The 15120-nt window shown below is 42.1% G+C and overlaps 1 protein-coding gene across 10 annotated transcripts in view; it reads right to left on the reverse strand.

The window, feature by feature from the left end:
* Nucleotides 1-15120, reverse strand: part of LOC116050821 (muscleblind-like protein 1) — a 76142-nt gene that overhangs the window by 48270 nt on the left and 12752 nt on the right. For all 10 annotated transcript variants that reach the window (XM_031301032.2, XM_031301039.2, XM_031301038.2 and 7 more), the window contains exon 2: nt 3437-4449. In XM_031301032.2, coding sequence (XP_031156892.1) covers nt 3437-3610 — 174 coding nt within the window. In that variant the 5' untranslated portion in view covers nt 3611-4449. The remainder of the gene's footprint in view (nt 1-3436; nt 4450-15120) is intronic.

The following is a 15120-nucleotide window of genomic DNA, read 5'->3' on the forward strand; positions in this document are numbered from 1 at the left end:
TGCTAAATGAGTAAATATACACTAAATCATTTTGAAGTTGTGCCATGTACCCAGACAGTTTTCTTTTACTTTCCTTTGTAACTATTGTAATTCCAGACGGAGATGGTCAGTCTCTCTGCAATATCAGCCAATCATACAGAGTCTCTGTCACTGACTCATTTCCTGTTTTCCCTTTATCTCCCCATCGTCACACCACCCATCAAATGGAACTTTCCACTACATTCACCTTTTCTGAGATAACACTAAAGGACTGAATGAAGTGAATTAACAAAGACTAAACATTAACAGACAAATTGGCAAGCCTGGCAACTGGCAAAATGCTGTAGTTTAAGAATAAAAAAGATACAGAACAAAGTGCATTTATTAAAACAGAGAATGAAAGACTATTTGAATACAAAGAAAAAGATGGAAAAAGCAAAGGAAAGCTAACTATATGCCTTTTTTAAATGCTCCAGCTACAGGCCCTCCCTTCCTTTGCTGGCCTGCATTTCAACAAGAATGAAGGGCGGGTGTTATGCCAAATTGTCCAGGAGTGCGAAGCCACGTGTATCACCATCCATCCACTTTTTCTCTCCACATCCTCCTGTCTGTCCTTCCCTATCCCCTTGACTCTCTCTCCATGCCTAGCTATGTATTATGAATTCATCTGCAGATAAAACAGATCTATCATTCTGTCATGGATTTCAGGGAGGGGAGGTAGACTGTGGAATGCCCTGGCACTGAGAGCAGGGAAGGGCGCTGAGCATAGTGCTACGCTTCCTCGCACATTCCCTGCTGTGCCTGCTCTCACCCTCTCCAGCTCCGGTCTGTTTCCATGATCCATGTGATTCCCCTGAAGCCTCCCTTTTCTATTCCTGTCTTACCTGTACCAACCAAACCCACCCAAGCAGCCCAGAACTGTAATAACACAGTGCTTGGCTTAACAAGAACCACCCCGTCCCCCCATTTATAAACCACGGTAAGCTGTGGCCTGGACTGGCCTGGACTGGCCTGGACTTGACTGACTGCCAGCTCTGGTCTCCAGTTAGACTGAATAACACCGTGCTTGCCAATCAGATAGGAGACAAATGACAGGAAATGTGCACAACATGGTGAACATGACTCTAGGATTCAGAATCATTGTGCTCACTTGAGCCAAAATTCCCAGATTGACTTAACCGATATCGCTGTATCCAACACATATCCAGCATTTGGAATAATGAGGCAGCAGGCTGAAATGCTGCAATGTGAGTGTGTGACATGTGTGTGCATATGGTGTGTATATTCTACGTATGTACATGCACATGTACTTGTCTTCATATACTATACTACTGTTTATGTTTGGCCCTCAGCCAGGACACATGCTGCCACAGCTGACCCTTCACACTCTCCTACTGTTGTAGTTAATTTTAAGTGTGACCAGATGCATATTCACTGTGAACTGTGTACAGTATGTTTATGACTGAAGGGATAATTTGTTGCTTATAATGCATTCTAATTTATTTTATTGCCTCATCTTCTCTTCTTCTTCAGTTGAATTGAGTTCACACTTGACTTTGTCTCTGACAAACTATGTCTATACAGTAGCAAACACATTTTGAGAGAAATTAACTATGAGGGTTTTTATCAACTTGTAATCAAATGGTTCCTATTTGACCTATCTGAAAAAACATTAGCTGACACATATTTTAATTTGTTTTTCCGCTCATGGCGACTAAACCATGATTAACGACTTTGTGGTTAGGGTTAGGGGGTCTTGTGTACAGTTCATATTGAAAAAGCCAATGCTGAATTGGTTCCGAATGGTCCTAGGGATGGCAATGTTGATGGGTCATTCCACCACTTTGGTCCAGACTGACATATTTCAACTATTGAATGATTTGCCATCAAACTTTGGGCAGACATTCATGGTCTCGAGAGGATGATTCCTGCTGATTTGTTGATCATCTGACTTTTCCACGATCACCACCACAAGGTTGACAGTTGTGGTTTTGAGTGAAGTGGCTCAAAAGCGATTAGTTAGCGCCATCATCAGGTCAACATTTTAGTTTGTTTAATACTGATACCTGCAAAACTATTGCCATTCTCATGAGCTTCAGCTGTACTTTGTTTTAGATTCTCATTAGCCAATGTTTGCATACTAAATTGAAAACTAACATGGTGACAATAGTAAATATTATACCCAACATGACTAACAGCTTCACAAACTACTAATTTGGCTGTAGAATCTTAGTCTTGCTCAATATGTAACTAAAACCATAAACCTCCCTAACTTAGTGATTTCATCGCTTAAAACTAACCACTCATGGGACTCAGGACCTAAACCCTGATCTGTGGTGTCAAAGTCCGGCTCAATTGGCACCAGGCACCCCAACTACCTTCCTGCAACTTCTGTGTTTCCTCAATGCATTTTAAAGGAAACATTAATGCTGACAATATTATAATCACTGGCACTGGCATGTTTTGTCCAGTCCAGGAAGTGCCTATATTATTGCACAGTAGCATATAAACTGAATTTGGTTGGTTGACACTACCATGACAAAATTACACAAAGCTCTAACTCACTTATTATTGAAAAAAAAAAAACTAAACTCAGGCCTTTTCATTACAGTCTATTGACACTATAGACATTCTAATCAGCTATGCTTTTGAGCATCAGGAAAACATTTCATGCCACAATGAATATGCAGCGTTCTGTACTCAATCCCTTAATATATATATATATATATATATATATATATATATACTGTATATAATATATACATATTTATTTTCTTTCACAACTTCTCAACCTGGTCCATTGACTCTTTCCATCTCCTCCCCTGTTTGATTTTTCTTTCCCCCTGTCTCTAAGAGAGAGAGAGAGAGAGATGAGCTGCATATTGGGAGTATGTTGTCCCAGTGCCAGGGCAAAAATAGACAGTAAATTACAGAGCCTTCTGAGAACACCCCACTGCGATGCATGACCTCAAAAATAACACACAGACATACACTCGCAGACTCACATACAAACATGAAATACACTGTGTGCTGCCCTACTTCTCTATTTCCCATTCAGCCTGTTGATGTGACAATCACACAGAAACCTTCGCAATGTGCCAACCGACAGTCCTCCACTAAAGTTATGTGCCAGTGAAGGAAACTCTGAGTCTGATTCACAGATGTTAATGTGATTACGGCCTCATCTCAGCTCACCAAGACACACATGCACACTCTAAAAAGTATTTATACACGTATGTATTTATCCCATTGCCATGGCTTAACGTTATGGCTATAGAAACAATACATCACGTTTCCTTACAGCTTTACCTTCTCTTTAGGTCTAACAAGTTTTGGCATCCTTAAATCCCAAAATAGAACTTAAAACATCCTGAAGACAATGCTTGTCAACACTCAACGCTAGAAGAAGAAAAAAAGACAGTGATGAATGAACATTACAGGTGTTTGTCATACTCACCTTGAGTGAGTCAAAGCAGGCAATGACTCTGCCATTTTCCACTTGACAGCTCTTGGCAGGGTGGGCGAACTTGCATTCGCTGTCTGGTCGTGAACACGTTCCTCTCTGGAATTCCCGACAAACCTCCAATGTCAGCCACTTTGTGTCCCGGATCTGTGTCATATTCAACGCCATTTCGAACCAGGCAGGACGGGTCGATTAAGAGGAATAGATATCCAGCAAATGCAGTTACGTGTTTCTAATGACACTGGGGCAAATGATGCTAAAGAATAGGTAAAGGACATGGGAAAAAGCTATTTTTAAGAGGTGTTGTCCCCAGGGTCTGATTCTGAGGTGAAGCCTGTGCGGCCTGGGACTCGCCTAACAGCAGCCCATCCTAAGAGTCTGATTGTGGCTGTTATAGGAATCCTCCACCGCCTGTCACCCAGGTCCTGGGCTGGTGACGGCCACAGGGGTTTGCTTTGTAATCTCTCTCTCTCGTTCTCTCTCTCTCAAACACACACACACACACACACACACCAGTTCTGCCTATCGCCTCACTCCTCGGCTGAACTGTCAGATGAAAAGAATGGCAAAACACGTTATCGATCGAGCTGGCCCATGATGAAAAGATGCAGGGCTGGAGGAGAGGAGGAAGGAGGAGAAATATGAACAGAAGGAGGATGAGGAGGAAGAAGGCTGTGGTGGACAGGACGGCAAAGAGACAATCTTCTTCCGCTCACAGGAGCCGATAAAAGCTGTGTGTCTTCAGTATCAGGCTCTGTTTGCAGATTAAGAGGGAGTGGTTGACTTCCACAGAGGAGGGCTGAGTGGCATGGATGGAGAGAGGTCTGACTGGCAGACGGAGATGGAGGGAAGATATAGTGGTGTGGAGAATGGCTCAGTGGACGGGGCTAGCAGTCCTGGGGCTTCAGGTGTGGCTTGGAACTCTGGCAGACATGGACAGGCACAGGCAGAGGCAGCTTCAGTGGAGCCAAACAGCCACAGGGGTCACCTAAAGAAGGCACTTCTCTCTGTGGAAAAGAAGGAAAGAGTGTCAGTGAAGCATGGCTTAACGCACTCTCTCTCTCTAACACACACACACACACACACGCGCAAAAACGCACAGGCCAAGGTTAATACACTTAGACACACATTTGGATTCATACAAACAAGCTTCATTCGAATATTTTTCCAGTATTCTCATGCACATCCTCTCTCACAGAAGCCCTCACAGAGACTGCCAGGTTCTCAGCTGGATAATTGAATCAAACACCATATTGCCAACTTTAAAGCTCATACATTCAGGCGCAATTTATTTCAAAGGATGACATGAAGAAGAGAGAGATCAAGAGACAGAGAAAAAAGAAGAAAAAAAGAAAGTGGGAAGACTTATGAGTATGCATCTGTCCAAAAACAGTGGCCCATATGTTATATACATATATACATACATATAGTAATATACACGCAGCATTCTATGCAACAATATTAATTATGCTAATTTTGACTGTGGTTTATGAGAATCTGGTTTTTAAGTATAAAATACTGTAGTAATTACTTACAAATAATTATTTATTTTATTATTTGCAAGGAACAGCCTTTGAAAACAGTAGTACAATATAAAAAAAAAACTATCACAGACTTGCAAACTTGCATTTTCATAGGGATTTCTTCATCTCTATAACATGTTAAAAATGAGCCCTCATTTCACAGAACAACTGCAATTGATCCTTTCCTTAAAAACAAGACAGTCTATGCTGTGAAAGGAGACACTGTATCTTTTTATAGCAACCAATAACAAATTAGTGTTATAGTATCAAAGTATTGATTAGTGAGTTATCAATCTGCCTCTCCGTAGTGAGATTGGAAACGGCCAATCCGCTGGCTAGATGGTTCCAGCATCCCTGCTGGCAGGTGGCCAGGAGATAAGGACTAGATGATATCACTATGAGAGAGAAAAAAGAAGGAATGTGACATATTTCTGCTTTTTTTTTGCCACACACATTCCGGCATGCTCCTTAAATCCATTCATCCTGAACACTTCCTGGCCTCACTGCTCACATCCGGATGTTGAAAGAACAGACTGCAACCCAAAACTCCTACAGTACGGCTGCTACGCTTACAGTAAGAGCCCTTAACCCTACAGCCCACATGTGGTTACATCACTTCTAAGTCCCCCACACTCAGATCTAATATGTTTATGAATATGGTGATTTCCACTGCACTGATATGACTTCAGTTTAAAGCAACCACCCAGACAGAAGTCTGTGAGCAACTTTAAAATGACTTTAAAGAATAGGGCTATAGAATGTTACAGAGTGTGAAAGTATGGTTAAGTGCTTTTCAAAGCAGAAAATTAAGTAATTGTTGGATTGTATCATCATGGATTTATGATAAAACTCAATTTGATTCATTCTTCCTTTAAAGTGATGGTTCGGAGTAATTTCACCCTAGGCTGCTTTGCACCTTGACCTCGAGTCAAACAACCCCTCATAAGCTTTTTTCCTTTTTATAACGTTGGTCGAGTTAGCGTTATTGCAGGCGCTAATGGATCCACGTTTGTAACTCGTAAATTACCCCATTGATAATGCTACGGAATGATACCAAACTTCTACAGTAGTACAAACTGTATTTATACTACTTATACTATTACTTATAAAATGAGGCACCAGAAGTATATTTAAATTACACTTGCCTGATGGCTACTCCTCTCGGCTACCGTGCTATCGGCGCTATCGGTGCTATCACGCAGTACTTACATACTACTACTACAAACTTCTGGTGTAGTTAAAAACTTTCTAAAGCCTCATTTGAGGTAGAAGTTTGGTATCATTCCGAGCATTATGAGTGGGGTAATTTAGGAGATACAAACGTGAATCCATTAGCGCCTGCACTAAGCTAACCAGCTGATAACGCTAACAACGTTATAACAAGGGAAAAAAGCTTAAGGGGGGTTGTTTGGCTCGAGGTCAATGTGCAAAGCAGCCTAGGGTGAAATTACTCCGAACCATCACTTTAAGTTTATACTGTTTATGGCGAGTGCTTATGCGCATGTAGTGGACATGTCTGTAACTTTCTGAAAAAATCATATTTTTGAAAAGAAAGTGAATATTTGTTTTTTTATGACCTAAGAAGAGTAAAAACACATTACAATTTGTTTGACTCAGGCTTTCATAATTCATGCATCCGAGGGTTAAAGTAACCTATCTGTTACTCGAGTAGCCCTGTCCCTAAATGTGCAGGCAGAATATGTTACTCTTCAACCCCTTCTCCTTCCCAACTTGTGAAGTACTGACGCTTGGTCAGTGGCTCTCAGCGTCAGATACCGACACAAAAATCACCCTTTAGCGTCTGTTTGGAACGAACCAGGCATAGCAATAGCTCGACTGCGGCGTTGTAAGATGACGTAGTATTAAGAGCAGTAGCGTGTAGTATGGAAGACCAAAATCTGCGTAAAGAGGCAGGTTAGGGTGGGAGATGGGTCAAACAACACAGGACTTTCACTAAGGAGACCGTGTCCCGTTCTTGTCCCGCATGTCACTGAAATGTACATTTGTAACCCCACCCACGATCTTTTCCTAAACCTAACTGTCCTGTTCTTGTATCTCATGATAGTTAAACATACATTTTTCAACCCCACCCACAATCTTTCCCTAACCCAAACTAAGTGGTTTTACCCTGCACGTTGAAAAATGACGCCAAATTGGTCCCGACCCAGAGCGTCCAAAAGTGACGCCAAGAGTTATGAATAATTACGCCAAAGGGCTAAGCCCCTGCGTCTAACTGAGGCGCTATAGGAGACTTTTTGCGTCAGTAACTAATGCCAAAGGCACCTGACCAAGCAATGTTTTTTGGCGCGCTGGGAGTGAATATGTGTTGTACTCCTCTATACTTCTGAGCCGAACAACCGTATGTCACAGTTATGGTCAGATCTGTATTCAGATACTAGTAGTTGGTTTGAGTCAAAAACAGAACACCCTTCTCTGTGTCTGCTAGGATGACACTGCTTGCTGAGTTTATTTTGTGTTAATGTGCTTCTGAGAAGCAACAACATCAATGACTCTACTGTCAGAACTGTCAAACACTTTCCCAACCTATTTTTGTTATAAAATGAAGCCATGATGAACGCCGTGCTTGAGCTATGTTACTGATTACTGGTAGCACGGCGTTCGTCATTTGACTGGTCATGACTGTTTTCCCAAGATGGCGCCTGCATGTATACATGAACGGTACTGTCTTTATAAACTATCTTTTAATAAACTGTCTGTACACTTACAAAGTTTTCAATGCTTCAGTATTTTATAAAAAATAAAATAAAAAATAGTGGTGGTTTTGAAAAAAATAAATAAATAAAGAATAATAATAATAAAATAAAGAAATAAAGAGGGAAGCGAGAGAGGAAGAAAAAAAAATAAAGTAAAAATACTCCCTTGGTCTTGGTCAAACATTGATTGCTTATGTGTCATGCTCTCTTCTCCTATTTAGGCCGTCAAGTCTGTGGTGAACTACATTTTGAGCCCAAAGCTGATATTTTGAGCAGTGTGTGTGTGTGTGGACAAGAGAAAGAGGCCAGGACAGCCCACTGTATCTGGCAGGAAGACTGTGTTAAGGAGAGAGAATACAGAGAGGGCTACCATTACCAGTGCATTAAATATGGAGTGGCAAAATTAGTCTTCCACATCGCCTATTCTTACTCACTTCCTGACCTCTTCTATAACTCTCTGTATTGCGCCAGTAATTCCCAGATGTTAGGATGGTAGATGGCATTTCTTGCATGCAAATAAAACCAGGATGACTTATATATAAAATGCAAATGACCACAAGAACGTTTATTTATGTAAAGGGACTTTCTGGTATTTTCCAACCTGGGTCTTATGTTCATATTTATGGCCACTCTGATTGTAGGTCATGCTGAAGGCTTGTCTACAGTACACAGCAGGGGTTTCAGCCGCGTTTTTCAGTCGTCCCTCTCATTTGATATGCTTCTATTTTAATGAGAGATCCATCAATCAAATGTGCTGGATTGGTATCTGAGCCAAAGGTGAAGGTATTAAGCCAGACCTGACCTATACGCAATTAAATACAGTTTCTTTCTCATAGTCATGATAATAGTCATAGTCAATCCACTATCAGTGACATTCATTAAGTCGCAGCAGGCTGCAGACACTTGCTCTGCTAACATGCAGCTTTCACCGTGCAGCCTAAGGTGTACCTTTCACTATAGGGCTCTAGCCACCTCTGTTGTAGACATTCGGGAAGCACAACTCTGGCAAAACAACATGTTTTCGGGATGCAGCATGAACCTCCTAAAGGGTTCCCAAATAAACCTAAATTTTAAAGAAATTATTTCAAGCGTTTGTCGCTGAATCCGTCCAAAAGTAAACCGAGACATTAGATGTTGTAGCTAACTGCATGAGGATCCACTTTTGAAACTTGCCAGCAAACTAAACGCTAAATGTATACTGTATCTATATATTTCTAAAGCAGACAAATCATGAATGTATTTTAGAAATAGGATCAACTCCACTGTATGTTACATGTATTAACTCAACACAAAAGCCACCACTGAACACACTAAATAGTAGGGATAGTATTTTTGAATGGGTGTGTATGAGGCAGAGAGAGAAGGAAAATAAACAATGATTTTTGTCATAAAAATGGCTAGTCAAAAAAAAAAACACTTATACTTGTATGCCTAAAGTACCAGTTGAGGGCCAGAAACATGGCTCACCACAGTTCCGCCATTGCTGTTTCAGAGGCTATGGTTCTAAGCAGAGAGGAAACCACTAAACATCCAGTAGCACTGACATAAAAGGGAATATGTCCCATTTACAATCACTGCATATAAGCAAATAGCTGGAAAATGTACACACATTAGATTAGACAAACTTACCCTAGAGTCCTAAGGCAATGTCATGCTAGTTTTCTCAAAGGAGTTATGTTTTCTGTGGATTTTCACCCAGCACTTGTGTGATACCCCAATGGAAACAGCTGTGACAAAATGAGCTGCCGTGAGCTTTGACATCAAATAAAGTACATTTAATAAATGGGGCTCCACCTACATGTATTATTAGCCCCAGTTCCACACGGATATATCTCGTGCCAAAACCTTGAACTAAATTTCCATCAAACAAGCCCAACCCATATGAAAACCGAGAGTGAGTGAGGATCATTAGACGAGGCTCATGTCAAGATTAAAACTAAGGGTGAAAAATGTGAGAAATGACTCTGGCGTTGAGGAAATATAAATAAAGCAGTCATCAATAAGCATCTTAGCATGTGTGAATAATGCATGTGGCCATTTCCCGTAGCCAGAGGCAGGAGATATTATTACACCATCAGATCAACTAGCCAAGGTAATAAGTTGTAGAGAAGGTAGCGAAGGCTGGGGATATTACAGTACGCGACCCCCAACCCCCGAATGCCCAAACTCACTAAAGACACACACACACACACACACACACACTTCATTGAAAGTATGCAGACTAAAATCTTAGCGAAACATTTTGTCTCACTCAACCAACTTCAGCTGTCGATATATGGTGCGCACAAAGCAGAGTGTAATGCCGAAAGTGTCACCGGGGCTCCTCGTTTAGAGGAAGCCACCTGATCCTGTGCTAATCCATCTGCTAAAAAGGTGCCAACTCTGGATTATTTCATGGATATGACAACTCTCCAGGAAAAACATTCAGATTGCCTCCGGTGACACCACTGCTGCTGAATTACTGACTGTTAAGACCTGATGGCATACACAGTTAATGTGTTTTAATGGGCTACATGAATGGGAACGCTAAAAAATGGTGGTGTTCACAGCAAAAAAAAATTCCACAGAAACTATTATTTTTTTTAAAAAAATGTCCATTTTCCATCTTTCAAATTATTATTTAGCTTTTATAAATTCACAAAAAAGTAATGCGTGTTGTCATAGCCTTTTATTTACAAAGGTTACTTTTTATTTAGTCTATATCCACGACGTTCCACTTCCGGGATTGTTCAGGTGCCACAAGAAATTCCACCAGATGTCACTCTTTACGGCCGGTGTCCGTTACCTTTCGCTTCCTTTGTGTTGGCATTTTAAACACGGTGGATTATGAGGACTACGGTTAACTGCTCCTCAGATCTCTGCAGGGTAAATCCAGACAGCTAGCTGGACTATCTGTCCAATCTGCGTTTTCTGTTGCACGATTAAAACAACCTTTGAACGTACACGTGTTCACCAAAACAAGTTCCTTTCTGAGGCTATTTTGCAGAGGCACCGGGGCTCCGGCTCCATCCGGCGCTCAGCACCGCCCAATACGATTGTGATTGGTTTAAAGAAATGCCAATAAATCAGAGCACGTTTTTCTCCCATTCCAGAATGCTGTGTAGACTCGCCAGACCCTTCTCCGCAGCGCTGTGGAGGAAGGTCTGGCAATGCAAGACTACTTTTTATTTTGTTTTAGTCTTGTTTTCATCGTAAAGGTTGTCAACAAATATTTTTCATTGCTGTTGATGAAATTAACACTGAGCTGCGCGTCTTGATATATTACTGTAATGTGCCTTGTTTAGGGTAAGCCACATGGAATTGCACTCTCTTTTATGGCAGAGCCTGTCACGCTGTTAACACAAGTCACATTCAGCCCTGCATCTGAAAGCAATACAGAGGGAGAGAGAGAGAGAGAAAGAAAGAATGAGGAGAAATGGAGTGAACAGTGGCCAAAGATGAGAGCCATTTATTTACCTTAAAGACTTCCAGAAAAGAAAAAAAAATGAAGGAAGATGAAGAAAAGAAAGCAAGTTCATCCATGTTTGATTTCCTATGGCTGACCTTTTAAACACAATAGACAGAGAAACAAAAAGAGCAATAGTCCAAATCTACTGGAAGGTAAGAGGAACAATTTTCTTCAAAACAAACTCCCTAAGAGAGTCCCAGTGTATACTATACTATGTCTGTGAAAGTGCACTTGCACATGCTGTCATGCAAACCAAAAGGTCTAGTTTGTTTAGGTGGCAAGTTGACGGTTCAGACATTCCTTAAAGGTCCAGTGGCATTAACATTTCACTTTATGAGGTTTTTTAACATTAATGTGTGTTCCCCCAGCCTGCCTATGGTCCCCCAGTGGCTAGAAATGGCGATAGGTGTAAACCGAGCCCTGGGTATCCTGCTCTGTCTTTGAGAAAATGAAAGCTCAGATGGGCCGATCTGGAATCTTGCTCCTTATGACCTCATAAGGGGAAAGGTTACCTCCCCTTTCTCTGCTTTGCCCGCCCAGAGAATTTGGCCCTCCCATGAGAAAGAGAGAGATATCATGGCTTGCAAACGAGCGAAGCATGGCAGCTGGTCAAGGCCACACCCCCACAGTCCACCTTGCCCCCCCCCTCCTCCTCAATAGCATTTAAAGCTAAAGACACAGAGATGGTACATCCTAAGTAAAGCTCATTGTGGGACTGGCTCTAGTGGCTGTAATTCTGCACCAAGGCTGAATTTCGGGAAAGACACTTCAGATACAGTATTAGGGGACCACTAAGGCCTATATAAAAAAGACTTCAGATACAGTATTAGGGGACCACTAAGGCCTATATAAAAGCATCCAAAAAGCAGCATGTCATAGGACCTTTAAGTGTTACAAATTCAGTGAGGGTCTCAGAATCCAATGACCATGCTTTGTCCCATAGGATGATTAGTGGTGTAACTTCTGCACCTTTGGAAAAGCAAAAGAGAGAAAAGGAGAAGGAAAGATGGAGGGAGGGAAAGAGAGAGGGAGGGGAAATTTAGTAATGCGAGAGGTTAAAGGGCGCTGACTGCAGCAGCAAAAAGCAGATGCTGGACGCTTCATATTACACCGCATCACCGGCGGACCAGGATATCATCTATATATGACCTGAGCTGCCCTTTATTCTGATAGGAGCATCAGGAAGAAGAGAGGGGGAAAGGCTGTGAGAGACAAAAAGAGAAAAGGAGACCAGAGGTGGGGACAGGGGAAGGATAGAGGCTAGAGGAAGAGTGAAGGAAGAAAAACAGGAGCAATAAGTATGAGTTGGTGAGAGACAGAAGTAGGTGTCTGATAGTAAGAGCAGAAAGTAAGTAGAACTGGCAGGTATAAAAGAGGAGGAATCAGAGGGAAAAGGAGGGTGTGGAAAAGCTGTATTTGGTTCCATTTCAAAGCACTGCTGGCGCTCTGCTGTGATACCATCTTGACATTTCTCATCTCTCTTTATTTGTCTTTCTCTGATCCCCACCTGTTCTCCTTTTCTTTTTCCCTTCACGCGTCTGCTTCAGTGTTTTTTTTTATAGCTTTTTCTCCCCTCAAATCCTTCTTCTTGGAAATCAGCTCGCCTTCTGCTAAGTTGCACTCCGAGTATCATGTGACATAAACAACTTTGTGAACGTGGCTCGTCTTTTAATAGTAGCCGCCCTCATTTCAATCGCCCACTGTCTCTCAGCCCTCTCTATCGCTCCGTCTCGTTCCTTGTATTCACACACCTTCTGCTGCAGTACCACAGTAATTTGCTGCAAGGTCATCATCGCCACGGCAACTAGGGAAACCATGTTTAAAGCAAGGACAAAGTGGTTAGTGTCAGGTCCAGCCTGATATCAGAGCAGTATATGGTGGAAATCATATGAAAGACACCAACTTTTCAAATGAGGTCTATGACATCTGAACAGTATCACCCACTAGACTCCTACACAGGTCCATTAATGAGGCTAGAGCAGTTAGCCGAGAAGGTGCAATAGCAAGACAATGCTTGTGTCATCCAATGATTTAAGTTAAACACAGCTATGTATGCAAAGAGTGTCACTGAAACAAATACTGATACATTGATCAAACCAAAGTAACATTTTTTTCTCTGGAGAGATCAGAAACCTTCACAACAATCGGAACCTGTGTCCTATTGCAAGGATGAGAGAATCTAACATTGAAGAAATCCTCATAACGTTCTGACTACAAAGCTTGGCCCCAGGGGCATCGGACTGGGGGGGTGGGAAGGGGACTGAGTACCCAGGGCCCACATGTGAGGAGGGCCCAAAAAGATACTATGAATAGCTGTGGAGGTGGGGAGGGCCCCATAGAAAATGCCTTTCTACAGGGCCCAGCATTTTGTGCTATGCCCCTGCTTGGCCCTGTCATTTTGCTGGCTGTAAGATATTCTCCTTGACCTATATTTTTTTTCAATCTCACACTTCAGCCATATGTTCACAAATCCGATATGCCACAGCCTGACCTCAGCCCAGAGCCCTGTTAATTTTGTCAACAACAAATATTAATTGACAACCCTTTTTTTCACAATAAAAACAATATTAATACTAAATAAGAACATACCTTTGAGTACAATTTCTGTCGGCGAACCAAAACAACGCATGGACAAATGAATTACTTCTTAAATGCTGTTTTATTCCATGACCTGCAGAATCACGCATTCTATGCTTCTGATTGGTCAAATGTATCTTATTCTGCTTGACCTGTTGCACAAATAAGCAGAATCTTTCATTTTAGTAATGTTATCACTATTATCTGCCAATAATTTTAGCTAAAGTTCCACTTCATGGAAGGAAAAATGCGACAGATTTATGGACAAAATTCATTTACAATCCTACTGAAACCATAGACTGTATATTAATGGACAACGCATCCGGTTCGGCGAAGTGCTGCAAATGCGGAAGTGCCTTAAACCTGCATTCTATCTGAATTCAAGCAGGGGGCAACACATGCGGTTGGAAAAGGAGGTTGGTTTCTGTAGAAGACTATGAAAAAGTGACCCACTTCTCACTTGATTTATTACCTCAGTAAACATTTTCATAATGATTTTATGGTCTCAATCGCTAGTTTTAAGTCTTCTGCAACACAGAATGATGTTCATTATAATCAACTCTTCACCTATCTCCACCAGAACAATCTTCTTCCCCACCAGTCTGGCTTCAAGGCTGGTCACTCTACAGAAACTGCCCTCCTTGCTATCACTGAGCAGCTTCACATCGCTAGAACAACCTCTCTCTCTTCCATCATCATCCTTCTGGATCTTTCTGCTGCCTTTGACACAGTGAACCACCAGATCCTCATTTCGACACTCCGAAATCTGGGTGTCTCAGGCTCTGCGCTCTCATTGCTCACATCTTACCTGGCCAACCGAACCTACCAGGTAACCTGGAGAGGATCTAGCTCAGAACCTTGCCCACTCAAAACTGGCGTTCCTCAGGGATCAGTCCTGGGTCCCCTCCTCTTTTCTCTGTACACCAACTCTCTCGGGTCTGTCATTCAGTCGCACGACTTTTCTCATCACAGCTACGCAGATGACACCCAACTAATTCAGAGTCTGAAACTCAGGTAGCAGCACATATCTCGGCCTGTCTGACTGACATCTCTTCTTGGATGTCTACACACCATCTGAAACTCAACCTCGACAAGACTGAGCTCCTTTTCCTTCCAGGGAAGGGCTCTCCTACCCAAGACCTGACTATAACAATTGACAACTCTGTGGTAGTCCCCACCAAGACTGCTAGAAACCTGGGTGTAACACTTGACGACCAACCTCCTTCACTGCTAACATTGCTGCAACCACCCGATCGTGTAGATACATGCTGCATAACATCAGAAGGATACGTCCCCTTCTAACGCAGAAGGCGGCTCAGGTTCTGGTTCAGGCTCTAGTCATCTCACGTCTAGACTACTGCAACTCCCTCCTGATTGGCCTGCCTGCATGTGCCATCCGACCCCTCCAGCTCATTC

This window comes from Sander lucioperca, chromosome 5, assembly GCF_008315115.2.
Source record: "Sander lucioperca isolate FBNREF2018 chromosome 5, SLUC_FBN_1.2, whole genome shotgun sequence".
Classification (NCBI taxonomy): Eukaryota; Metazoa; Chordata; class Actinopteri; order Perciformes; family Percidae; genus Sander; species Sander lucioperca.